Consider the following 26,908-nt stretch of genomic DNA (forward strand, 5'->3'; position numbering starts at 1 on the left):
AGTAAACACATTTATTCACTATTTGGGTGCACACTGCACACTAACATTATTTTTCTGATAATAATTGTTGAAATGACGTCGAATAACATAATTAAGCAAAAGCGCATACTTTCAAAGCTTACGAATACGATGCGTTTTAAATACATAATTATTTTACTGGGACATTATTTGTTTAACAGTTCTTGGACACCAATAATGTGTATATGTTGCAGGCACTTTAGAAAATCAGTCATTTTGTGGCTGTTTGAAAAATGACTGAACGCAACCAGGCTTTTTTCAAAATGGCTAGCCATTTTACAAAATGGCAAATGCCTGACCAGCATGGAACGTAGATCCCACTACAGATACTATGGCCAGGGGCGTCGTTTTGTATAGGCCTGGGAGTGCCCGAGCACTACCAATGTTCCGCTGAGCACTACCAATGTGTTGTTGAGCACTACCAACATTTTTCTTCACTTATTGAGAAAATTGCATTCAAACATGTCATACAAATAAAATGAATGAGGTTCTTATGTATAAAATCAACATGATAGCAAGTAACTTCAATGGTAAGTGGTAACTATTGATGAAAATCTATAGACTTACTCCACAAGTAGTGTTATCGGCGAGGATCTTTGTCGATAACCGGCACATGCTGCCGAGCTCGCGATTTTGCTCTTCACTAATTTTATTTGGTTTGTGGTGGATTAAATTTGTAGACCCTTAGAATGGATCGGTAAGGACTTAAGTTATTTATTTGGAAAATTGTATGCTACGTTTTGGTTAAGTTTATTTACGTTATTTGTCTCTGTAAAACGTGCTACGACGTCAAAACAAACACCTGTGACCGAAACGAACAACGAAAACGATACGAAGAAGCGATTTGAGACAAAGCGACCCGCGTCTGTATGATATTCTTGGTGAGTAGTTGTTTGCGTTATTTTATGTTGTTATTTCTGTTACATTAGGTGACCTGATGGCTTATGTGTATGTGTAAGCTTGTGTTTGCTCGAAATTGCGTCTGAATTTAAGTTTTATTTGTTTGTCGTCTTTTGTATTGTCATGATTTTGTTTGTCCGACAGAAACCGTTGAAATACATGTAGTACGTTCATCGCGTTAGTCAAGAGGACGTGGGGCCGCTACAGTTTCAAGAATATCTGTCCCCGACTGCAGCATATCAGGATAAATCCTCTCTACCGTCACGCGGCCGGTTTGGACAGACGTCTACCCACAGTAAGTGACGAGCTGCTGCAGCTGCAGTTCAAACTTCGACATTGTGACCTCAGAAAATCCGGACACATGAACTAAGATCGTCTGAGAGACTAGCAGTAAACGTGATTATGCCCGTGCTATGTTGTTACTTGTACTTGGATTAAGTGAGCAAAGCAAGACATCTATGTTCTAATGTTTTTCATCGCGAAACGTCTGTTTTGAGCTTATATATTCAGGTAAATTTAGCAGGTGAAGCTTGGTGCGTTCACCACGGAGCGACCCCACTCTGTCTCGTGTAACTGAACTGTGACTAAGCATCATGGACAATTTGAGAGTTTCGGAATTGCGTGAGCAGTTGCGTCAGAGAGGTTTGAGTCAAAGGGGTACCAAAAAGACGCTTCTGCACCGGTTACGGACAGCTATGGCCGAGGCAGACACCGACGACGATTCCACTAAGCCGAGATCGACAAATTCACTACAGTATTCCACGAACTCTATAAGAAAAGCGGACCGATCTACCGAATCTTTATCTAGCTCTGTTCACTCTGCGCAATCTGGCTCTTGCATATCGGAATCACTGTTTATCAAGCAAGCCAACGAGGCTGCGAAAAGAGCGGGTTTAGAAGCCAGAATGATGCTTCTTGCTGAGAAGCAGAGATTAACAGAGGAAACAAGGTTAGCTAGACAGCGGGAGCTCGAACTAGAATTACAACAAGAGAAACTCGACCTGCAGATGCAAATATTGGATTCTGCAGCGCGAGAGAAAGAATTTGAAAAATTCCAGGTTCACCTCGAAAATAGTACAGCTGTCAATCCATCAATTACTAAGCAGGAGGCGCAAAGGGAAATTCGTCCTACACTTTTCAGAGAGAATAAAGCTACGGCAGCTAGTATGAGTGAAGATTGTGTAGGTGTCGAGGGCATGGTCTCGAGGGGGCAGAACACTGATGTTGAGGGCAGGTATTGTCTGACTGCTACTAAAACTGAATCACCAGCACACAAGCAGACAAGTTTTTGCAGTGAAGCAACAGCCCAGGCATATGACCTAACCACTGTACCCCCTGACCTATTCACGCAAATGTTGGGATTAACTGAAAGAAGCACCATTCCGCGAGTGGAAATAGAAAAGTTTGATGGGGAAGTGGCATATTATCGATCTTTTATACGCGCTTTCGAGCACCTCATCTGCAATAAAGTTCAAAGCGATGACGAGAAACTATACTATTTGGAGCAATATACAACAGGCCAGCCTCGAGAGGTTGTTAGAGGCTGTCTCCATATGCCTGAAGACAAGGGATACAAAGAAGCCAGACGTTTGCTCGAGGCAAGATATGGAAATCAGTATAAAATTGCAGCACGATCAGTCGATAGAATCTTGAACTGGCCAGCAATCAAGGTGGACGAAATAGACGCCATGGATGACTTTTCTATCGCTCTTCGCACCTGCTACAATTCCATGGCGGGCATGGTTACAGAAACCTCGGAATTGGATCACCCTAAAACAATACGTAAAATTTTGGAAAAATTTCCGCCGACCATTCAGGACCGTTGGCGTCGGCTTGCTGAAGATGTTCGTGAACACAAGAACAGAATAGTCACCTTTAAAGATTTAGTAGATTTTGTGGAAAGAGAAGCCAGGATTGCGACAAACCCTTTGTTCGGTCGCCACCTGTTCCCCGCCACCAGAGGCAAGCCGGAAGGGCAAAGAAGTGGACCAGCGAACCGTTACAGCCTTGCTGCTCATATTGGTCCAGCTAACCACGGCGGTCAGCCAGTGCCTTGCCTGTGGTGTAAAGCGATGCATCCTCTCGATGAATGCGCCCATTTCGTCCAAAATCCAATGGAGGTGAAAAGGGAGTTTATCCGAAACAATTCGCTTTGCTTCGGATGCCTGGTCCAAGGTCACGTAGCAAAAAGCTGTACAAATCGTAGTGTATGTCGCGAATGTAAAGGGAAGCATGCTACCGCCTTACATTCGCCCCCAGGCGAGGTACAGAGCACACGAAGAACGACGACGTATGAAGCCATAAAAAACGCTAGAGTTGATATTAACAATGAGGCGTCTTTAGCATCGTGTGGAATGGCGATTGTACCGGTTAAAGTAAGGACCAGGACTGGACACTGTGTGGAAACTTATGCATTCCTAGACAATGGCAGCTCGGCTTCATTCTGTACTGAATCACTCTGCAAAAGACTACACGTTTCCGACACAAAGCCCATCACATTGAAGCTCACAACTGTTCATTCACATAAGAAAACATTGCTGAGCAAGAGGATCGACGGACTTATGTTAAGTGACCTGGATGAGAACGAGCATATTCCACTTCCGTCAATCTTCACCCTTAGTTACATACCTGTATCGGAGGACGATATTCCAACATATCATGACATCAGTAAGTTTCCGTACCTCAGTGATATTGATATGCCCCGCATCAATGCTGGAATAGAGTTAATGATTGGGAACAACGTCCCGCAGGCTATGGAACCGTGGGAGGTGCGTCATAGTCAAATGAACGGTCCTTACGCCATACGAACCAAGCTGGGGTGGGTCATCAACGGACCTGTCAGAGACCTCAGAGCGAACGTAATACACGCGAATGGAACACGCGCCGCGGCGTTCCATCACGGGCTCGATGAGACCTTACAAAATATGTATGAACAAGAATTTCCAGAGAAAAATTTTTCCGTCGCAAAGGGGATGTCACATGAAGATCGAAGATGGATGGCAATGGTTCAAGAAAGTTGTAGAGTGAGTGCTGATGGTCATTACGAGATAGCCTTGCCATTCTGCCAGGCGAATCCCGAGCTCCCAAATAATCTGGAGTTGGCAATAAGAAGACTTGAGGGACTCAAAAGGAAACTTATGAAAGATAACCGATTAAGAGAGCACTACACGGCGACTATGACAGATATGCTCTCCAAGGGTTACATAGAAAGGGCACCCGAGCTCGATTCAATGACTAAAGGTGGGAAGAAATGGTATCTCCCACACCATGGGGTGTATCATCCGCAAAAACCACATAAAGTTCGTATCGTTTTCGACGCGGCAGCTAGCTACAAAGGCACGTCCTTGAACGACGCATTGCTACAGGGACCCGACTTAACCAATTCCCTTATCGACGTACTATTACGGTTTCGATGGGCTCCTGTATGCTTTACGGCGGACATAGAAGCCATGTTCCATCAAGTACGAGTACCCGATCGCGACAGAGACTTTTTACGGTTTCTCTGGTGGACTGGTGGCGACTTGACTGATCAGCCAGCTGAATACAGATTTACTGTACATCCTTTCGGAGCCACATCATCACCGGCGTGCGCCAATTACGCCTTGCGAAGGGCCGCCACTGACCACGGATCACACTTCAGCGCAGATACTGTGGAGACCATTCTATACAACTTTTACGTTGACGACTGCCTTAAGTCGGTTGAAACAGGTGACGATGGAATCAGGATCGGTCAAGAGCTGATAGAATTATGCTCACGAGGAGGCTTCAACTTAACAAAGTTTGTCAGTAATTGCAGCGCGCTCTCTCCTCATTTGGACAATGACAAGAGCAATTGTTGCATTGAATTTGATCAGGAAAGGGGTCTTGCACGGAAGGCTCTTGGAGTAAAATGGTCTCTAGACACTGACAGTTTTAGTTTTTCGGCGGCCATAAAAGAAAGGCCCATGTCCAAACGCGGTATTCTCGCAATCGTAGGCTCAGTGTATGATCCGTTTGGTTTGATTTCCCCTTACGTTTTAATCGCAAGACATCTATTGCGAGACCTGTGCAGAATCAAAGTCGGCTGGGATGAATGCATTCCAAAGCCATATCAGAAGCAGTGGGAACAATGGCTAAACGATCTTCTGGTCTTGAACAACATTTCCGTTCCTAGGTGTCTGAGGCCACGGTCTTTCAGGAACGCATTTTGCCAGCTCCATCATTTTTCTGACGGTAGTGAACGCGCCTACGGAACTGTCTCTTATTTCAGAGTTGTCAACGAAGCAGGTGATATTCACTGTGGTTTTGTATTCGGGCGGTCACGATTGGCACCGTTGAAAGGGACGACTATCCCAAGGATAGAGCTAGCCGCAGCAACTTTGGCTGTGAAAGTGAACGCTATGATTCAAAGCGCGTTCCAAACCAAAATTGAGTCATGGTTTTGGACCGATAGTACCACAGTTTTGCGTTATATTCGAAACGAGAAGACACGTTTTCACACGTTTGTTGCAAACCGACTAGCAGTCATAAGGGAAGGCTCTTCGCCGAACCAGTGGAAGTATGTTCAAAGTTCCCTGAATCCTGCAGACATTGCTTCACGTGGAGCAAGTGGGAAAGACATCAGTAAGAACCAGGAGTGGTTCTCCGGCCCCGAATTTCTGTGGAAAGAAAGCCACGAATGGCCTTTGACGCCCAATAATTTGGGGGACATAACAGAAGACATTGAAGTGAAAAGAGAGCGCAAAAAGGAACAGCTTCCGAATACTGATCTGAGAGCGAACTGCACAAACGTCATTACCGTGCTGGACGTACATCCCGTAGAAACACTTCTTAGTTATTACAGCAGCAGATGGAAAGTGGTTAGAGCAATAGCTTGGCTATTGAGAGTTCGTCACAGACTATTATGTAAGGAAGCGCCTAGAGCTACGAGAAGAAATTTGAGCATCGAGGAGATGGAAGCTGGGGAGCGAGAGATAGTGATTCATGAACAAATGGCAAGCTATGCATCGGAAAGGAAACATTTGGCAGCTGGCAGACCTGTTCAACTATCTAGTTCCTTGCAGAAACTTAATCCAATATTACAAGATGGCTTCGTCGTGGTTGGTGGGCGACTCGAACGTGCCTTGCTACCAGAAACGGCGAAACATCCTATCATCCTCCCCGCAAGTTCTCGATATGCCACCATGGTCATTCAGGATGTACATGAGCAATTGGGGCATCAAGGACTGTCCCACGTTCTTACCACAGTGAGACAAAAGTTTTGGATTATACATGGAAATAAAGCTGTGAGAAAGGTTTTGAGTAACTGTCTTCACTGTCGAAGAAGATTTAGTCAGCCAGAGAATCAGAAAATGGCCGATTTGCCTATCGATAGGGTTCAGGCGTTGCAACCTCCATTTACAAGTACTGGTGTCGATTGTTTTGGACCATTCTTCGTCAAACGTGGAAGAGGACAAGAAAAAAGATATGGCATCATTTTTACTTGTTTAGCAATTCGCGCCGTCCATCTTGAGATGGCTGACAATCTCTCGACAGATTCATTTATTTGTGCCTTAAAAAGATTCATTTCCCGTAGAGGCAATGTGCAGGTGATTCGGTCCGACAACGGCACAAATTTTGTCGGAACAAATAACGAATTGAAAAGGGAATGGAGAAAACTGCACTCTTCAGACGCAATCTATAACACACTAGCAAAACGAGGAATCGAGTGGATTTTCAACACTCCAGGTGCCTCACATCACGGAGGGGTGTGGGAGAGAATGATAAGGTCCACGAGAAGAGTCCTCGAATCCTTGCTCTCATCGCAGTTGCTTACGGACGAGACGCTAAGAACTTTCTTATGCGAAGCGGAAAGTATTATCAACAGCCGTCCATTGACTCCTTTAACGATGGACCCCACGGATGCTGAACCGCTCACTCCCAACCATTTACTGTTGCTTGCACCAGGGGGAGATCTGCAAGCTGGAATTTGGCAAGAAACTGATAATATCAGCATAAGAAGATGGAAACAGGCCAGATATATGACAGAACTTTTCTGGAAGAGGTGGCGAACCGAATACCTGCCACTGTTGCAGAGCCGTCCGAGAGCATGGACTCGAAGTAGAGGGAATCTGAAAGAGGGAGACGTTGTACTCCTAGTTGACACAGCAGTACCAAGAGGGCAGTGGCCCATAGGAAGAGTGCAGACGGTAAAAACGAGTCTAGACGGTCTGGTAAGATCGGTTACGATTCTCTGTCGCGGGACACAGTTGACGAGACCTATCCAAAAGTTGGTGAAACTACTATCAGAAGACGAAACATCGTAGGACTGATCCGCAGACACATTGCCCATGATGTCTAGTTACATTGTCAGAAATTGTCAGATGCGGATTGACAATTTAGATATACGGTTGTACACATGGGCATGTTGTATCGCTGCGACGATACAAAGGGGAGGGTGTTATCGGCGAGGATCTTTGTCGATAACCGGCACATGCTGCCGAGCTCGCGATTTTGCTCTTCACTAATTTTATTTGGTTTGTGGTGGATTAAATTTGTAGACCCTTAGAATGGATCGGTAAGGACTTAAGTTATTTATTTGGAAAATTGTATGCTACGTAAATGCTTGGTTAAGTTTATTTACGTTATTTGTCTCTGTAAAACGTGCTACGACGTCAAAACAAACACCTGTGACCGAAACGAACAACGAAAACGATACGAAGAAGCGATTTGAGACAAAGCGACCCGCGTCTGTATGATATTCTTGGTGAGTAGTTGTTTGCGTTATTTTATGTTGTTATTTCTGTTACATTAGGTGACCTGATGGCTTATGTGTATGTGTAAGCTTGTGTTTGCTCGAAATTGCGTCTGAATTTAAGTTTTATTTGTTTGTCGTCTTTTGTATTGTCATGATTTTGTTTGTCCGACAGAAACCGTTGAAATACATGTAGTACGTTCATCGCGTTAGTCAAGAGGACGTGGGGCCGCTACAAGTAGATTGAATTTGAATTGGTTGACCAATTCAATCTTCTTGTAGCGTACCTAAGTCCATAAATTTCCATCAATACCTAGGTATCATTTTCACTTTCCTCATCATGTCATTACGTCAAGTAATTTCAAGTTATGTGGTACCTACCTACCTACCTACCTACCAAGTTTCACAATATTTGGACGTCTTCCTATACCCTAGGGTAAGGTGCCTAATTAGCGACCCTTTCCGATTTGCGACCTACCTCCCTACAGAAAAACTGGCAGGAGAAAACGGGGTAAAAACATCGTCAAAGGGTCAGCCATACTTTGGTTATCAAATTAAATTATTTTCCGGTCGTCGATGTTTCTGGTGGGACGTTTCAGGTGAGTTAAAATAAAAATGACGAGTTTCTTATCCAAAACGTGTGTGTTTGGGCCCTCTCAGATGAAAAGCGATGCACATTAGGATGATGCTCCTTTTTTATTCTGAATCGACATTCCTTTTTCAATTGATTGCCGTTTTCCCATAGTGAATCGCTCAACTGTGCACAGCATGGCGGCTAAAAATGAGTCGCAACTCATATTTCCTATTTGCGCCTGACATGGTCGCAAATAGCTCAAGAAGGGAAAGAAAGGGGAAAAGAGAGAAATGAAAATGAGGTGTTGCTGAAGCTTGCAGTGTGTGGCAGGGGATGCCAAATGTCATCACCGACTGCAGAGGTGCCGAATTCAGCACGGACCTCGAATATCATACGAGATAGCACGCAAAATTTGGGTTTCCGCCTTCTTTTCGCCTTCGGTGCATCACGTGATTAGTTTTTACTTACGTAAATGTGTTGGATAAACGTCCCTGTTCGAGTGATTGAGTGCTTTGCGTATAGGTTACCTTTTTGAGATTATATTTCATCTTTCCAGGCGTCGCATTTTTTGCCATTTTTAATATGGGGAAACCCATAGACTTATTAGCGACCCTCCCCGGTCGCTAATCGGGAAGAGTTCCCTATTAGCGTTTTTTGCAAATTGCAATGGGTTGCCAAAATGCTCACTACAAATAAGTTAGTGAATATTGGGGCAGAAAATGACTATATTTTAATAGTAAAATGAACGATCTCTCCGAAAATCAAGCCAGTAATACAGTGGCACCCACAGAGCGTGAGCAATGGCGGTTCAAATTAAGGGGGTCGCTAATTAGGCACCTTACCCTATAGGTACAGGTCACCGCTGAAGTAATGTAGGGTATCCGTAGTGGTTAGAGTTTGCATCTGTATCTTGGGAACCATTTGTCAGATTATCATGAAACTTGGAATGTAGCCTACATGTGCCATCATCATTGCAGCTGTAAGGTCGTATTATGTCACCTACCTTTAGATCACTCCGTATTTAAAAATCGTCGGTCAGAGCCATCTGTTGGTGAGATTGGTAACTAAATTCCTGATTACGCCACTGATGCCCCAACCACGTGACTCAGCAGCAAACCAATCATCGTGTTCGGAGGCAGCATGAATGGCGCCAGATGCCCCTGCGTCGAGGCTGGCGCCTCTCGGTTGTGGCGTGAGTGACCGAGAGTCTGGTCGCGGAGCGAGGTCAGTGGGGTCAGCCTCGCCAACCGCCTCCGGGCTAGCGGAGCGCTGGGCAGCGCGGGTCTGTTAGGTTGGCATACCCTCTGTGGCACCGAGCGTGCCGATAGTTCTTTCTAGGAAAATGCGGAATGTGTTCGTGGCTGAACTAGTCACAATGCCGTTTACATGATCAGGGCAGGCTTGGGCTGCATAGTCACCGCAGCCAATGGACTTGTCTGTCCTTTCAAAAACCTGCAAAATGGTTCTGACGAGGTCACATTTCTAGCAACTCACTTGCCAGTGCAATGACGTCAAGTGAGTTATATGATGATAAAGTGAGTCGGCTACTTTTTGCGAATTAGAAAACATATTTCCATACACAAACATATAATCAGCTAATATCTTATGACCGAACAAGAGTCAACGAATGTCGATTGTATTCATAGTGCTCGTGAGGTCATAACCTCAAAAGATATACCATCTCGCCTGAGCCGGCCAGAACCAGTCTGTGGAAAACGGACAACCCCGGCGCGGACCGAACCCGCGATCCATAGCCTAACGCTTAACCGCTCCGCCACGACGTTTCTGGTGTCACGGCTCTCTGAACAGTAGCCGCGATGTGGTGAGTGATTAAAGCAGCATGGCATGACGCCTACCGCGCTCCGGGTCAGTCGGCTGGGCCTCGGGCGAGGCCAATCACGTGACCAGTCGGCGGTGAGGGACGGGACTCCGTCGTGTAAATAAAGGGGAGGGGTCGAGGAGGGACGGGGAGGTGGTCGCCGCCCTTTGAGATGACAATAAACGTTTGGTCAACGGAAGCCGTCCTACATGCAAAACAGTTGTTTTTTTTTTTTTTATCGCAAAGCGGAAAAATTCAAACTCATCGGCACATGGGTGGCGCAATTCACCCAGGCATTTCAATTATTTATCCCGATAGCTTCAGACCGTGTACGGAATGATCAGCAATTCAAATTGCAATCGCTAAAAAAATACAAGTGTGACTGCATTTATACATTGCGCCCTTCCATAAATATAAATTTAAAAAAGTATTGGCTCGCTTAATAGTCATATGCTTCAACGTTATTTCTTCTCTTCGTCTTTTTTATGAAAACGAGTGAACGTTGAAAGAAATGTTATGCTATTCATCCACTGACCATTTTATTTTAGAAACTTATTTGTATGTCGAATTTCTCCCCCACCCCATTAACTGGCAACGCCGTCCAGAAGGTCTCTTCCAAGTATAGGGTTATGGCGGTATCGTGCTTCGCTGTGATCTCTCATCTCACACGCAGCACGCACACTGAACTGACTGTGATTGGGGCTCACTGAGAAAAACCAATGAGCCAATGAGCGCACTGTTGCGTATCCGCGGGGGGCGGTGGACGGGGTCAAGGGTGATTGATACGAGCATGACCTCTGGCCGGCCTTCACCTGCCTCGACCCAGTTGTCGGGCGCCCGTGCCTTTGTCATACAGCATTTCTACTCATACAGCTAGCGTAGGATTTTGCTACAGCGTAAATCTTGTAATACAGGTCATGTCGATAAGGCCCTCAATGAACAAAAAAGTTCGGCGGACAACCGAAGCCAATGCACAAATATTTTACAGAATTAGACTATACAGGTGGTTAAAATTTAACGTATTCTGATCGGCTATTGTTATGCAAAACATCAATTCATTCAAATATTTAAATAAAATAAATGGTAAATCTGTTATTGTAGTAAGTTACAACTGCTCATTACGAACATCTTCTCTCAAATGCTGTTTTTTCTATCTTCAAAACTGTAGCCTTGATAGTTATTTCAGTAAAAGCTCCCACGTGAATCCGTGACACGCTGGCTGCTTCACAAAATGGCATCGGGCATCGCTCTCGCACGCCTCGGGTCAAAGCTCACTGTTGCCCTGAGGCTGGTGTCCCTGTCACCCTACCTCCACCCACCCCTCCCACTGCACCGGCCGGTAGCCCCGCGGTCAACCCCTCCCCACCTCAGACCCTCCCGCTTCTCGCCTGTCAGAGAGCAGCTCCTATCGGCCGATGCTGGTGTCCGGATCATCAATGGCAGGGTTACTCTCTACTGGAGGGTCCAGCAATGACTCCTTACTATTGCGTAGTACGCACGCGCGTAGGTTTACAACTCTGTGTTCAGTGGCGGTCACAGAAACATGACTCCGGGGTGCTCCAAGGGGCTCGATATTTCAGTTTTTCGATGATAACGAGCATGCTGTGGCAGGTAGAATGGTGACACATTAGAGAAAGTTGTCAATCTGAAATACGAAGCTGTGCGATCCTCGCTTTTGACGATATATCTTACCGTCAAGGAATGGCGCTATGTTTTGTTCGATCACAGTAGAACCCCACATTACTTTAGCGGTGACCTGTACGTGTTCAGCCTGTAGCTGATCGATTTGAAGCTCTGTGATAACGACAATGCTGAGTAACGACCAGGTTGAGTTGCAGACTCGGCTGTAGCATAAAGCATTGTTTAGTTAACGCTGTAAAAACTCCCAAGTACATCAACGCCGTTCATGTTCTGCCTGAAACTAGACCTAACAAAACCAGCCGGAGACCGGCCCTAGTCAATAGGCAGGCCCGGTTGATGTACAATTACATGTAAACGAATGAGTGTAGTCTTTGTTTTATTGTGCCATTACGGACGAAACTGCATTATGTATTTGGACATTAAAAACACGTTCGAATTTAATTATAATTTCCCACTCCTTCTCTCTCATCCTCACATTTTAACCCTCGCCGGCCGAGGGGGGGGGGGGGGCGGGTGCCGCCCCCCCCCATAGGGTTTTTTCGCGATAGCTCCGAACACGCTGGCGATAGAGAGCTGAAACTTGGCATACCTGACCTTTGATCCAAGCCGCATCTTTTGACACCAACCGCATTTTTGGGTCAGGTCAGGTCACTGACCTATGACGTCATAAGTGAACCTCTGCACGGTCTTCAGATGTCGCAACTTCGCAACGCCCTCACTGCCAGAGGAGATGTCACAGGGAAATGAAACTTGCAGGATCTAGTATCCATTATGAGTCTCACAACTTGTATATCTCGGATTTTTCCTAAAGGTCATATAAGGTCAGGTCATTTTCGTGACCTCACCATTATAAGTCAATGGGGAAAAATTCAAACTGCTATTCTGGCGCCGGGAACGATCTCCAACTATCTCAAGCACACAGAATCGTGATTTGATGCACTCCTTGCAAGGTTAGATGCGTCACTTTTGCAATGTTGACCTTGCGTGACGTCATTTATGACGTCATCAAGGTCATATTAGTTTTTCGTCAATAACTCTTGATCAAATTGAGCTAGCGAGTCGAGAAAGCCACCAATGGACTCAGGAAGACCTGCCGAATCGAATGATATGCGACATGACCTCTTTCGACCAACTTCGTGACCTGGGGGTGCTGACCTGACCTTGACCTGAGGTCAACACCCCAAGTTGACCTGACCCGGACAAAAAGTATATCATTCGACGCGCCTGAGCGAGGCGAACACGATGCTGCCAAAATCGCGGCTCTGCGGCCGTTTTTTGCGAAGTTATTCACCAAAAACTGAACCGTACCCTGGGGCACTTGACCTGACCTCAGAGGTCACCGGTTGACCTAGGACCTTAAAATCGGGTACCAATCTCTGCGTCTCGTAACGGCGCACACGCTCGTTTTTTCCGCGACGCGCTAGCTCCACCAGGGGCGAAACGGCGAGGGGGGGGTCGTACCCGCCCCCCCCCCCCTCGGCCGGCGCGTATGTAGAAAACCAATAGGTCCGGCGAGGGTTAACACGCGCAGTGGAAGGGGGGGCGGATTCCGCCCACCCCTCCTGTTTTTCGCCAATAACTCGCGCCGCAAGGTTTTCTTTAGGTTTTCTTCCTAACTTTTCTTTGGAATAAAAAAGCTCTCTGATCACAATGAATATTAAAGCAATAATTAACAAAACACGATTAATTTTGCTCTGTGGCAACAGCTTTGAGTACCTACTTGCATGGTCCCAGTTAAAAATATCAAGCTCCACATCGGGAGAATCATCAGGTCGCTTGGCGTAGGACGAGAGCGTTGGTTTCAGAAGACACTAACGCCTAAGTGTGTGGGATCGAATCCTCGCGACCTCTAATAGTTTTACAGATACAGGCCGGCATAGGGCCAGTCGTTTCTTGACGCTCCAGATCGATCATTTTAAATCCAGCAGCGTCGCTGACGTGGGGGTTGGAAATGTCGTGGGCCTGCACTTCTCAAAATAGAGGTAGGTATGGACTTCCCACTGCTGGACTCCTCTGGTCATAATGCTGGACTCCTCGGTCCACCTCAGTGTCAGAAAAGTGGCCCGTTTCTAAGTTTTCTTGAACTCGGAAGATTTGTTCTGCGAAAAGTCTTGACTAAAGAAAAACAATTTTTGTTCTGTGAGCAAACGTTCCCTAAACAGATGATTTCTGTGCAACAAAGTACCTCTACCCATCTATGTCAGCATTATCAGGCTTGATGGAGCATTTCACAATGGGTCACTTAATAAAAACCCAACTGCCTACCCATTTTGACTGATTTTTCTTCTTCAGCAGATTAAGTCATCTCTCCAGTCTCCATGGCTACTGAATGAAGACCTGGACTCCTGTATAGAATGCAGTACAAACTACTGACCTACTCCCAAGAACCAGCACCGCCTGCTACTCTTGGTTCACCAGCTGACAGCTGTTGGCAAAACTTTCACTGGTATTAGATTGATAGATATAACTGGTATTTGATCGGCAGCCTGAAGCCCATCAACTGTGATGTGTTATGAACAGGTGATCTGTGAATTGTGATCACACAGTGTGTGCATTAACAATTAATCCTGTATTTTATAATACAAATGTTGAAAATTTTGTCACTCTTTTAACATCTGGTTCAACACGTATGATATGAATGAAGGACTACACAGCATGCAGGAGCTGGAAATGGGCAATGCCCCAATGGATATGCAAACTTAACGTAATCAGGTGAGATAAACCTGAAAAGCTCGATTTCATATCCATATTAGCATGCAGTGCCTACAAAGTAGTGAATGTTTTAAAAAAAATAACTGACAGGCAACAGCAGTTCAAGTTAATAACGTAGTCAGGTGAGATAAACCTGAAAAGCTCAGCTTGATTAATTTACATGTACACTGTTCTGAGAAATGACACATATACCAAGCTAGTGAGTAGTACCTAAATGCTATCAGAAAATTATGGGTACTGGATAAGCATATTACCCATAATACATATATCAGCACAACCTATCCTACCTTTAAAATCACATTCTCACACAAATCAAACGAAGGTACCAAACAAATCACAAAAATAACACGCGAGTCATGGGAGACGAGTCATAAGCCTTGGCCTTTTGACGTCTAAAACACTGCCATCGCCGCACCAACAAGCTCGCTCCCCGCCCGGCTCCCTTCATAACGCAACCGGGCGCAAACTTTTTCTGAGTTCTCGCAGAACATATTTGGTGTTTCCGTGGTGGCAGACTATCCCCTGGTAAAAGTTCCCAATTGCAGTAAAGTAAGAAAAAATGATATCAGTAGATGTAAAAAAGATTTTTCTTTTCAAAAATGTCAAAATTTAGCAATTTTATAACGTGTGATGCCCATATTTTACGATAGTCTGCGGGGTCGTTCCGTGCCTGCTAAGGTCAGCTTCACTTGGATCGTTTAACCCGCGCCCCACTGGGGTCTGCGTATAACACGCCCTACTGGGGGGGGGGGGGCTATTCATAGCCCCCCCTCCTAACTCCGAAACTACTGGGCCGATCGTCAAAATTCAAACGGCGTCTGATAGCCCCGGAAAAACTGTCGAGCGAAACCTAATTTCATTGACCTCGAGGTCACCGATGACGTCACAGGTCAGGTCAAAGTAAAAATTATTAGCATTTTGGCTTCTTCACGTTTTGGGCTCTGGCCGCCGTCTTACAAGTCAGATCAGGCTCATTTTTGGTTCACACACTCGTGAACAGATGCTCTAGATACTCTGAGGGTACCAAACCTGTACTTTGATTTTCAGGTCAAGGTCAGGTCATCACAGGTCACGAAAATATTATATCATCCGTCGGTCACGTGACACATGTTTTATGGTCCATTTAGGCCAAACATTTCGAATTTGATGTCGTCTGTGTCATTCGAGGTCATTTTGAGTCAAATTTAGCTCAGGTCAGGTCACTTTCAGGTCAAAAAAGGTCAAATTTTGAAGTAAAAATTTTTCAATAAAAAAGGTGTCTATTGGATGCAGTTTGAGCTCAGGAACACGATGGTGCTATTTATATTGGCGTACGATGTCAAATTCGTGCTGAAAAAATTGATTTGAAAAATTAATAATTGTTAATTTTTTTGCAATAATGCGTATAACTTAGCCATTTTTGAAGATATTTAGCTAAAACTTGCTAGAGTTAGTCATAATAATGCGTTCTATCACATATATTCCGGTTTTTTCGAAAAGTCAAAAAGTGTTTGAAAAAAATGTAAAAATATAAATTTTGAATTTTATTATATAAAATTATCGAAATTTTCAAAATTTCGAAAATCCGAGATAGCAGTTTGATAGCGCAGTCTATTCTGAGTCCTCTCATGCAAAGAAATTGGATCTAGCTTAAAAACTGAGCTCTTGGGAGCGATTGCCATGGTTCAATGTTTTGCGTCGAAATCGGCCGAACATGACGTCACTCTGACGTCATTTCCGGCCGACCTATGGTAGGTACGAAGTTCAAATTTTGACACAAGGTGTCAAATTGATGCAGCCGAAGGTACTGAAAGTTTGGCGTCGATAAGTCAAGCGGTTTGGAAGTTATTGCAGAAAAACGGGAGGGGGGGCTATAAATAGCCCCCCCCCCAGTGGGGCGCGGGTTAAGACACCTAGACATCATTCATTGCAAAACAAGGTATGGCTAGAATGGAAATTGATTGGAAAAAGTTATAGAATAGTTTGTGTTTCGTAAAAATGAGCAAAAAAATGCGTATGGGGATAATAAGTGACAGCGTCTTTTGAGGTATCACCTTTTTGGTGCCGGCATAAGAGAACTTGGACGAATTTATGGCAAAATTTTTGTGAATGATATTAAAATGAACAAAATAAACAGTTATTGTCTTTTTGATGCCCTTTTCCCATCTGAATTACACAAAAAAATGACTTTTTTTTCTCGAACTCATGGCAGTAAGATATCAATTAACTTGTAATAAATCGACCGAAGGCATTATTTTGTGCTGCATATTATTCATTAAATTTTGTATTAAAATAAATTGAACATCAAAATCGTTTTTGTCATTCGGCAATGAACTTAACTAGCAACAAATACTTTTTAAAAAAATAAATACATTCTCAGACTAGGCAGCGCTGTCTGGCGCGTATCGCGCGCTTTTACGCGACTGCGCCGGGTTAGTCTCGCAATTTGCGTGAGTTATTGTAAAGAAGTATAATTTCGTGGGGTAATTTAATAGTTAAATGGTTATGTGCATTTTTTCTCGTTTTTTCATACTCAACAATATGATTTTTGTTTAAAGGCTGAGATACTGAGACTCATTCGACTTCGACCATCTTCGTTCAAGGAATCTGAGGTGGGATTGTTCATGTCTATTTTTGTAACAAGCTCAGGTAATGGTAATACTTAACATAAACCATGTGTTTCAGTTTGTCTTAACTTCTCCCCTTCTTGATTATACCTTCACTTCTACCTAGGCTAAGAAAGTGATATCCAAGGGTAGCTGCTTTCACATTAGTAGCCTTCTGGTGGGTTCAGATTGTTTTCTTGCAATTAGTTATGATATGTTCTTGGATTTCCCTTGTTAAAATTAGGCAAATGTGAATATTAATATTTATATAGGTATGCATCATTATACTTGAGCAATGGCAATGTAGGCTACCTGCCTATTGGCTATTAAGTAGATACGAGATTGCATGGGCCATGGGGATTCATTAAGCAGGCGTCTCACGAGATGCCAGATCTGAAACATAATCGAACCTGACCTAACCTTACCTACAAGCCTACAACCTACAAGCCTAACACCTACAACCTACAACCTACATTGCTATCGTAGACAGATCTGGCATCTCGTGAGGTGCCTGCTTAATGATTACCATTGCATGTTGGTCATGTGCAGGTGTTTCACTTTGATATGTGCTGCATTTCAACTATCTCTGCCCATTATGCTAAAAAGAAACTGATATAATGCAGTAGCTTCATTAAAAATTTGGAACCATAGCTAAGTTCCAACTTTGTTCTGCGACCTTTTCAAAATTTTAGTCTGCGAACTTAGATCCCCAAACCACTTTTCTGACACTGGTCCACCTACACGTTACCAAAACGTATATAATTAGGTACTCGTATCTACAACACACTGCTCAGTCATTTTGTAAAATGGCTAGGTATTTTGTAAAATGCCTAGGCATTTTGCAAAATGACTGGAGAGTCAGTCATTTTGTAAAATGCCTAGGCTTTTTTCAAAAAGCCTGGAAAATCAGGCATTTTGCAAAATGCCTAGGCATTTTACAAAATGACTGATTTTCTAAAGTGCCTGCAACATATACACATTACGATTACCTAGTTTATATACACATTACTTACGATGCGTTAAAAGATGTAGCTTAACATGCATTCCCGTAATTTCGGCATACTTCTGGCATACCCTTTATGTAGAGAGCATAGCTCGGTGTCGCACTTCACACTCTCGGTGTCGTCGATTGCACGCCAGGACATATGAATCCTTGAATAGGTACTTATACAATGCTTAGGAAATACAATTCGCAACTAGTATTATTTAGCGGTCCGAGGGCACCTACAGCAGACTGAGGGAGAGAGCGCGGGACGCTGGGGCAGTACTAAGCGAGGGAGCGTTGGGCGCCAGAACTCCAGAACTGCACCGAGGAATGAAACGGGTCCCGGCCGAGCGTCGGACGGCGTCCAGAGGCCGATGGTCCCACACAGACCGAGGCCGAAAAACGGTCTGTGTGGCCCGAGCCAAGTACCTACGGATTTTGCGGATAACCCCTTCGCGTTGGCACAAAATCAGCATCACAAGTTAACGTATACATCCGCCCCGCGTTCCCACACAGCATGGAGAGCCTCTCGCCCGGGACGGATCACCTGTAAATGGCGACGTTGCTCCAGCTGCTGGGGTCCCAGGCGCGCACGGTCGTGTCCTCGCCCGCCGTCAGCAGCAGGCCGCCGGTCGGCTCGAACACCATGTCGAACACGGGCCCGGCGTGGGCGCGCAGGTGTCGGCTGGGTGCGCCGGCGGCCGCGGCCGGTGGCGCGCCGTCGTCACCGGCCAGCGGCAGCCGCGCCGCCGCGTTCGGCCGGCCCGGCAGGCCGTCGGCGGTCAGCGCCCAGACCGAGGCGCCGCCGTCACCGGCCGTCACCAGGGCGTCCAGCCGCGGCGCCGCCACCGCGCACGTCAGCGGCCGGTGCACGCGGTAGGCGCACACGGTGGGCGGCGGCGGCGGCTCGGCACGCAGCCGGCGGCCGGCGCGCGCCAGGTCACAGTCCTCGGCGGCCGCTGTCAGTCGCTGCCGGCCACACACCCGACCACCGTCAGCCGACACACCAGACAATGTTTGGTAGAAGGAATAATGCTACCCTATAAAAAAAAAAAAACATAAGGGAATCAGTCCAGTGTTTGCGGAGACATCAGCCTGGCGAAAGCGCCCCCCAAAAATCTGCTATTCTACGTAAGCCTTCGCTGGCACGTAATGAGTCAAAACACAGTACGGTCGTTGCAGTTTGGGCGGATGGACCTGCGGCCGCGCCAGGGCGGTGTCGACAGCCGCCGGTCGCCGGCGGTGACGCACCTGCAGACCGCCGGGCGGTCCGGAGCCGGTCAGGTAGCGGCGCCGGCCGCGGCGGTCCGGCTCGGCCTCCGGCGCCGGCCGGCCCGCGCAGCCGCTCAGCCGCACGTGCTGGCTGAGCGTCTGCAGGACCAGCGTCAGCTGACTGCTGCGCAGCGAGCGCCGCAGGTACTCGGAGCACTCCGGCGAGAGCGACACATCCGGCGGGTTGCGGCTGAAACGGGGACGCACAGCACACTCAGCACCTGCAGCACTGGAACTGGGGGCGAACGGCACTGAACAGCAGGAGAGGGTCCGCCGCAAGGCAAAATATCTGTCAGATTCAGTTATCAACAAAACTAAATACTAATAGTTCGTATTGACATCGTCACCAAGTGAAATTACTCTATTCTTTTACCAATCAGTAGGATTTCGTGTCTGACTACTTATTATTTCTTCTTGTCGCAAATAGTTTGAACCGATTGGCCCCAAGATGTAAAGGTATCCCTCCCCGCCGGCCACAGATGCAGGTACACCTCTCCGCCGGCCCCCGCAGCTATTCGAGCACTCCCACCTCTGCGCCGAGCGCGGCCACTGACCGGAAGTGTTTGAGCGGCGGCCTCTCGAGGTGGTCGGCGGTGCTGACTGCGGCCAGCTCCGGCAGCAGCGACTGGTGTCCCGGGTCGCCCAGCAGCGCGCCGTGGTGGCGCGCGTAGAACCTGCCAACACGCCGCCGGCGCGGTCAGCGACAGAGGCAGACACACCAACGCAGCGCAGCTGATACACGAGTGTAGGCGGTGTAGCAGTCCAGCCCACAGCACCGACCCGGCGGCAGCGGCCTATCCACGGACGGTGTTCGGACTGGCGGCGAAGACGGGCGGATATCTGTACCCGACAGTGGCGGATCCAGGGGAGGGCAAAATGGGCATTTGCCCTCCCCAAAGCCAAATCGTGTGGGCAAGACTATCTTTTTGCCCCTCCCAAAGCATGCAGCGATGAGAAAATCTAATACGGCGTCGATGCCAATATGGACGAAAACCAGGGCTTCTTTCCTTGACGGCCATTCCGAAGGAAGGAGCTAACCACTGGCTGCTGATATTTTTGGTCGGTATGCTGATAATATACATATGTAGATGGAACTCCCTGAACTGAATGCATGCATATGCATTATGCAGTGTGGCCATGGTGTGGGGTAACACGGGGCAAGATGCCCAGTCGGGTAAGACGCCCACCACCTTTTCGAAACTACCTAAGCAATCCACAGTTTTGTCGTTTGTTGGGAGCCTCAGCGCTGTGGATCGTTCCGCGTAAAAAAAAACGGCGGCGTTCCGAGCCGCCGTTTTCTACATTTTTTTTTCATGTGTTCTGAAAATTTTCAGACCAAGGTCTCTCAAGGTCACGAAGTCACTAAGTCACGTCAAGTGAGATAACCTAAAAACAGTTCCAATGCTTGCCATAGCTAAACCGAGTGACGGATTGCTTTGAAACTTTCAGCAGTTTATAAGGGCAACAGTACCTACCTATGTATAAAATGTTAATCACATGATTTTTTATATCGATGACCTAAGGCAAGGTCAATTTTGCGACCTCTCCACTAAAAGTCAAGAGAAAATTGAAAGGCGCCTGTTTTGGGCAACTGTCCGTTAGCTCAGTTGGTATTTGGTAAAGCAGCAATGGAGTCCCGGTAGTGAGAGCCCGGGTTCGAGACACGCTCCGGCGCTCGATATTTGAGATTCGTGACGGGGATGGTCTCCGGTTGGTGGGAGCAGCCGCAGCCAGTTGAAGTCAGTTGAGTGGTACAGGCCGTGTCTGGCTTTGAAGGGCACGTTAAACTTTGGCATCTAAATTCTCCCGTCACCCGGAATTACGCGATCGGACGGTACGGGGTGGGCTCTACGCAACAAGCTCTGCTTAGCGTGGGCTACGGCTACGTCAATCCGTCCTTTCAAACATTCGTGCTAAATTTATAAAAAACGTCATTCTTAACAATACCGAGTTACAACCTATACAGGACACAGTGAACCGGAAAATGGCACCCGTGACCCCTTCTTATGTCCCTGAGGTCATCTCAGGTCACGAAAGATGTGCAACAGTTTGCAACAGATAACTTTTGATAGAGGCAATCTAGAGCAATAGAAACACATTAGATGTGTTCAGCTTGACAATACGGATCGACTGATATGCAACACGACCTTTTCCGGTCAGGTCACGACCTTGACCAATTGTCAAAGGATTAAGTTCATTCTTTAAGATCAAATTATAACTCATTCGACGCGTCTTGACGAGAGGAGCACGATGTCGGTAAAAGTAAAATCTTACAAAGTTTGAGTCAAAAGTTATCGCAGAAAATCCGTTCCCGTAAAAATCGTCTATTTTGGCAGTTCCCCTAGAGGCTAAGCCATTCATCTGAGGTCCAATCTGAGGGAATTATCCAGAAAGAGCAATAACAGGCCTCAAATCAGTTTTTCTGGGGTGCTCTAGCTCTATTCGTTTCCGAGTTATGCGCCAGGTTTTTCAAAAGTTGTCGAAACTGGACCTAAATATTGTCAAATTTGGCCTTTGATGACCTCTGGTGACCTGACCTCTCACCTGACCTTTAAAGTGACTGGGGTTATTTGGTCATTATGTTTGACGATCTTTCAAACGCCACCTACCGCGTTTTGCTACGTGGCCCAGGAGCCGAGTTAGAAGGTAGATGGGTGTTCAAACATCCCCCAGGGTCGTGAAAATCCAGAAGCCCCAGCGCGGCTGCGCACGGGTTAACATAGGACATTTTACACCATCTTACCCCGTATATGGGTAACATGACCTTTTGTAACTCTATTTGTAAATCGCAAAAATGAACAACTTCTCTTCATCAGGAACACTGAGCTCTTGCATACATTCAAGAATCAAGATAAATAACCAATTGATAAAATAGCATCACAAACTCGTTTGTAACAAGGAAAACGTATGAGATATGCATTTTCTATTGAGGTGGGCGACTTGTCCCGGGCTACCCTACTGGCGTTGTAAGGTCACTTGGTCACTGGCGCGGTGGTGGGTCGGAGTCGCCGATGGTCGGCTAAACTTTTGCCCTCCCCAAACGGATCGGCTGGATCCGCCCCTGGTACCCGATAGGACTAGTCCGCCGAGCTCTTGGTGAGCAGTACCTGACAGCACTGCCCTCGGCAGAGTGAATCGTACCTGGCAGGACTGTGTCCGCCGAGCACCAGCTCGATGTGCAGGCCGACAAACACGGGTGCGAGCAGCGGCTGCAGCGCCGCCTGGTACGGCGCCGGCGACTCCTGCACCCACTCACGGAACCTGCGCCGGAAAATCCGAGCACCGTCAACTGCGGACGAGTCAGCGCGTCAGGGGTCCCGACTGGCTGACAGTCTGAGACCGCGTGCACCGTTCTAGTTACTCGTACAACATGGGAAATCTGTTATTGATCGAACTCATCGATCAGCGTTAGTATGGCTGTGTGAACAGGCGTGGGTTACCTTGCAAACTGTGTATCGGCGGCTGCAGGCTCCATCTGAGCGGTTACCTTGCAAACTGTGTATCGGCGGCTGTAGGCTCCATCTGAGCGGTTACCTTGCAAACTGTGTATCGGCGGCTGTAGGCTCCATCTGCGCGGCGCTGTTCAGCATGACGTTAGCCGCGCTGGCGGCCGCATCGGCCACAGAGTCGGCGGCCAGCTCGCCGAGCGGCTGGGTGCCCTGCTCTCCCTCCTTAGACTCGGCCTGTCAGGCGGGAGACACCGTCATCGGCGCAGCGTGTCACAGCGGAGGAACGGACGGGGAAACCATCGCCGGGGCAACGACTAACGAATCACTGCGGAGGAACGGAATGCCTCACCGAATCAGCCGTGAAGCTGGCACCTCGAGGGGAAACAAGCAAAAGGAGGAAGCTGGTAGGATGAATAAAGGTTCTGAGCATAGCAAGTGTGATTTCAGGAGTTGTAGAACGTACAGGACGATAGCACAATAATTGCGATTTGGTAAATGGTTCCTAGGCTGAGGTGACAATTATATCAGCAAAGGACTGTCAGGTAAAGGATCTCGCCTCTGTCCAAGCAGAGAAAGTTCAGGTTGTCACGAGAATTTAGTAGCCGATGTTTAGCTTGCTCAAATAGCCGGACCTTAACTGGCTTCGGCTGCTACCACCAACCGTAACCATTTCACAGTAAAATCCCCGGCTCATTAAACCGTACTAGCCGCTAGCGCGGCTAGCGGGCCACAACAGGCCCGGCAGGGCCCGCGGGGCCCACCGACGAGGCGGTGCGTGCCGTGACCCGCAAGCTATTGTGCCATGACCCGCACATTTCTGCATGTAAAAACTCGCGGGCGTTCTTTCTAATCCTAAAGCTTGTGAACGAGATACCTACATGTCGAATATTAGTTTCGCTGCGTGTTAATTCGCCGTGATATCATTCGCCGACATCTTATGAACCTGCATGGAAAAGGAGGAACGAACTCCCAATATTCTGTCTACAATAAGATACCTAACCAGTATTTTACCCGTTTTGTATCGCCGGGCCGAAACAGAACCGATTATAAAAGGTAAAAAAGTTTCGTGCTTGATTCCACAGTTCGGTGCATGATGACTTTTGTTTGATAATATTGCTGTTGATGGGAAGAAACCCATTCCAAGTGTGACAGGCCAAGTCCAGTCATGCGGGTATATTTAATCTAACCAGCTTGAATTCTGACAACGGAAGTTTCTAAAATAAGACAGTAGGTATGTAGAGCAATATGCACTGCTAAATCGAGACACTCTTTGGAGCAACATGTAGGCACTAGGCACATAAAAACAATGATTATGATGAAAAACTCTTGGAAGCACACATGTGATGTCATACTCACACATAAGTTTCTTCTCTTCAAGTAAGAATGAATAACTTCATTCACAGATTCATGAAGATCTCCATTCTGCTTTGCTGACATGATCTACAGGCCAGCAGATGAGGTTGGTAGCATTCTTCGACATTTAAGATATTCCAAGTTCATCCTGTAAAAAATCCATAAGTATAATTTATGAAGTTTGATGGGCATTCAGAACAGACGAAAATAGAAACATCAATCAGTTTGCCAGCAGCAGTGTGTCAGACAGCAAGATCCAGAACAAATAAACAGAAACTTGGGAGCTTCTTGCCTGTACATGTTACTACTGCTGAGAATCCATACAGATAGTTATGAGCATTAACTAATTTTAAATGTGGATCACTCTTAAATGTAGGATAACATGGGGCAAGTCGCCCACCTCAACCCTCGCCAGCACAGGCCATTTTGCGTCCTTTGACGGCACAAGGGCACAAGGTACAAGGGTGGCACAAATAAAACACAACACCAGAATAGTTGTGCTCAATGCTCAATGCTTTGCTGGAAGAGAGTTACATCAAGGCCCTGTTTCACCGGTGATAGCAGCACGCTGCTTTTACACGTCAAATTGGGTTTCCATGGAAATATCAACAGGCCCATTGCTCCAACACTACAAGTGTGACGTCAGCTCGCGCAATTTGATAGCAGCGTGGTAGCAGCGTCCTGTGAAACACCGCCCTAGTCAAAATAGCATAATAAATGATCTGAATAGGGCCATAGGTGAGAAAGGGCTGATTGCACGCAACCATAGGAAAATCTGAACGGACTATGAGTTGCTGGAACTAAATATAAATGACAAGTCGAAAGGATGTTGGCAATATGTTCAGTGCCCATCTAGAAAGAGTGGTACAAGCCCGTCCCATGCAGGTCTGAATTCGCTGATGTCAAACTGCTAAGATTTGTGGAATAACTCATGTGCATGGGTGTGAACTGTGATGGGTAAAAGTATACATTGAGTCCGAGACCCGAGTGACTGTTAAAAGATAAACTTTTCATATTCTTACATTATTTGACATCCTGAATCCAAAAATGATAGGTACTTATATGTCTTGGAAATCAAAGAAAAAACATAATCAAACCTGACCTAACCTTACCTATTTACCTACAATCTACCAACCTACAACCTAACCTAACCTAACCTACAAACCTACAACCTAAAGCCTAAAACCTACAAACCTACAAACCTACAACCTAAACCAAAACCAAGGCCATCTATAGACCAAAACCATGGATTAGAGATATCCATGCCAAAACCCTTGCCAAAACCTAAATTTTTTGCTGTTACATATTTGTATCAACAGCGTCACAATTGTCCACTCGGACCACTAATACACGTCTATCAATTCAGCAGCAACGAATATCAGCCTCACAGCAGCATATTTCGGGGTCTTTCGATTTGGCTGAAAATCGGTATACAGTAGGGTGTGTCACTAGAAACAGATCAGGCGCTTCCGCTGATCGGAGTGCTGTTCATGGACACCTGCGGTAACTGCGGTAGCTGCGGTAGATCGCAGGCTGTAAGTCCCGCCCACTTGTGCGTACAGTGTGTCTAAAAAGAATGTACCGTCGCCACTACGTGGCGCTGGTGTCGCGAGCCGGTAGTTGGCTGAATCCGCACCAGACCACACATTCCCAGGCGCTAGGTGACAGCTGCGTGGCGGCCGGTAGTAGCGTAAGCCCGAACCTTCGTGACACGACCCCGGGGGGGGGGGGGAGGGAGGGGAGCGGGCGGGGCAGCGCGTGTAGGGAGGGGTGCTCCAGCAAGCTGGCAGTTGTCGCGGCCAAAGGTCAAGGGGTCACACACCAAGCGAACGGACGCTGATGTGGGTTCGTGGGGATCATGAACTTGTGTGTGGTAGGTGCGTCTTGCGATGCACGGGTGATACGCCAGGTCTAAGCCAAAGGATTCAGGGGAGAGCTGAAGAAAACACCTGGTCAACTACGGCGAATAATAGTGCTGAAAAATGGAAAGTATGGGTCAATGCAAGCCTTCATGACTATAAACAACTTTCTGAGGACGCAAAGGCCAGCATTGAATAACGATATCCGGATCGAAATTAGCAATGATTTATAATTAAATGCCGAACTAATAGCGCTGCAAAACCCTCCTAGTAAATTGTCAAGTCGGATTATACCCACTTGAATTAAACTATCCTAAATAAAATTGTTAATCAACTTTCTAACACCGACGTTCTTTATCATACGATGAGTATGGGGTTAACCAAGATTCAGCATCTTCCGCGTTCAAACAATCACCTGTAAGGCTAGAACATTAATGGCCAGGTAAAAACATGGTCGGGATTTGATTAACCGGATTATAAGTCGATTTTTTAGTCGGGATTTGATAAGTCGGATTTTTTTACGCCAACCGCATTTTAAGTCAAGTCAGGTCACTGATCTATGACGTCATAAATGAGCAGTCCTAAAATGAACTATGTGAAACTGTCCTAAACTGTCCTCAACATTTTAGGACTGTGTGCACACTCCTAAAATGTTCCAACTTCGCAACACCCTCAGTGCAGACCTTTCATAGGGAGATGAAACTTACAGGATCTTATAGTATGATCGAGAGTCTCACAGCTTGTATACATGTATATCTCGGATTTTCTGAAGGGTCGCCTGAGATCAGGTCAGTGTCTCACCATTAAAAGTCAGGGGAATATGGAAATTGCTAGTTTGGTCCGGAAATGATATACAACTATCTCAAATTCTCAAGCACACAGAATCGTGATTTCATGCGCTCCTTGCAAGGTCTGATGCTTTAATGTTGCTTTGTTGATCTTGCGTGACGTCATTTATCACGTAACCAAGGGTATCAGTTTTTCGTCAATAATTCCCGATCAACTAAAGCTACCGAGTCGATAAAGCCA

General features: G+C 46.5%; 2 protein-coding genes across 4 annotated transcripts in view; one reads left to right on the forward strand and one right to left on the reverse strand.

Moving 5' to 3' along the window:
- Positions 1 to 26,908, reverse strand: part of LOC122380859 (TAF5-like RNA polymerase II p300/CBP-associated factor-associated factor 65 kDa subunit 5L) — a 78,297-nt gene that overhangs the window by 16,322 nt on the left and 35,067 nt on the right. For both annotated transcript variants that reach the window (XM_043364378.1, XM_043364379.1), the window contains exons 3-8: positions 24,024 to 24,168; positions 22,753 to 22,901; positions 22,360 to 22,479; positions 19,773 to 19,892; positions 19,198 to 19,408; positions 18,494 to 18,915 (exon numbers count right to left, since the gene is read on the reverse strand). In XM_043364378.1, coding sequence (XP_043220313.1) covers positions 18,494 to 18,915; positions 19,198 to 19,408; positions 19,773 to 19,892; positions 22,360 to 22,479; positions 22,753 to 22,901; positions 24,024 to 24,104 — 1,103 coding nt within the window. In that variant the 5' untranslated portion in view covers positions 24,105 to 24,168. The remainder of the gene's footprint in view (positions 1 to 18,493; positions 18,916 to 19,197; positions 19,409 to 19,772; positions 19,893 to 22,359; positions 22,480 to 22,752; positions 22,902 to 24,023; positions 24,169 to 26,908) is intronic.
- Positions 602 to 7,873, forward strand: LOC122380858. 2 transcript variants are annotated; one of them, XR_006256410.1, is made up of 3 exons: positions 602 to 899; positions 1,063 to 7,642; positions 7,806 to 7,873. XR_006256410.1 is itself a non-coding variant. In XM_043364376.1 (2 exons), the coding sequence occupies exon 2, from the start codon at positions 1,512 to 1,514 to the stop codon at positions 7,200 to 7,202; it is 5,691 nt and encodes a 1,896-aa protein (XP_043220311.1). In that variant the 5' UTR covers positions 602 to 899; positions 1,063 to 1,511; the 3' UTR covers positions 7,203 to 7,797. The 2 variants fall into 2 exon arrangements, 1 of the variants encoding a protein (XP_043220311.1); XM_043364376.1 differs by lacking the exon at positions 7,806 to 7,873 and having other exon boundaries at positions 1,063 to 7,797.

The sequence above is a fragment of the Amphibalanus amphitrite genome, unplaced genomic scaffold (genome assembly GCF_019059575.1).
Source record: "Amphibalanus amphitrite isolate SeventyFive unplaced genomic scaffold, NRLGWU_Aamphi_draft 000108F_arrow, whole genome shotgun sequence".
In the NCBI taxonomy this organism is placed as follows: Eukaryota; Metazoa; Arthropoda; class Thecostraca; order Balanomorpha; family Balanidae; genus Amphibalanus; species Amphibalanus amphitrite.

Bases quoted from the DNA above. Each gene is read 5' to 3' on its own strand.
- LOC122380858 (XM_043364376.1), top strand. From the start codon at position 1,512: ATGGACAATTTGAGAGTTTCGGAATTGCGTGAGCAGTTGCGTCAGAGA.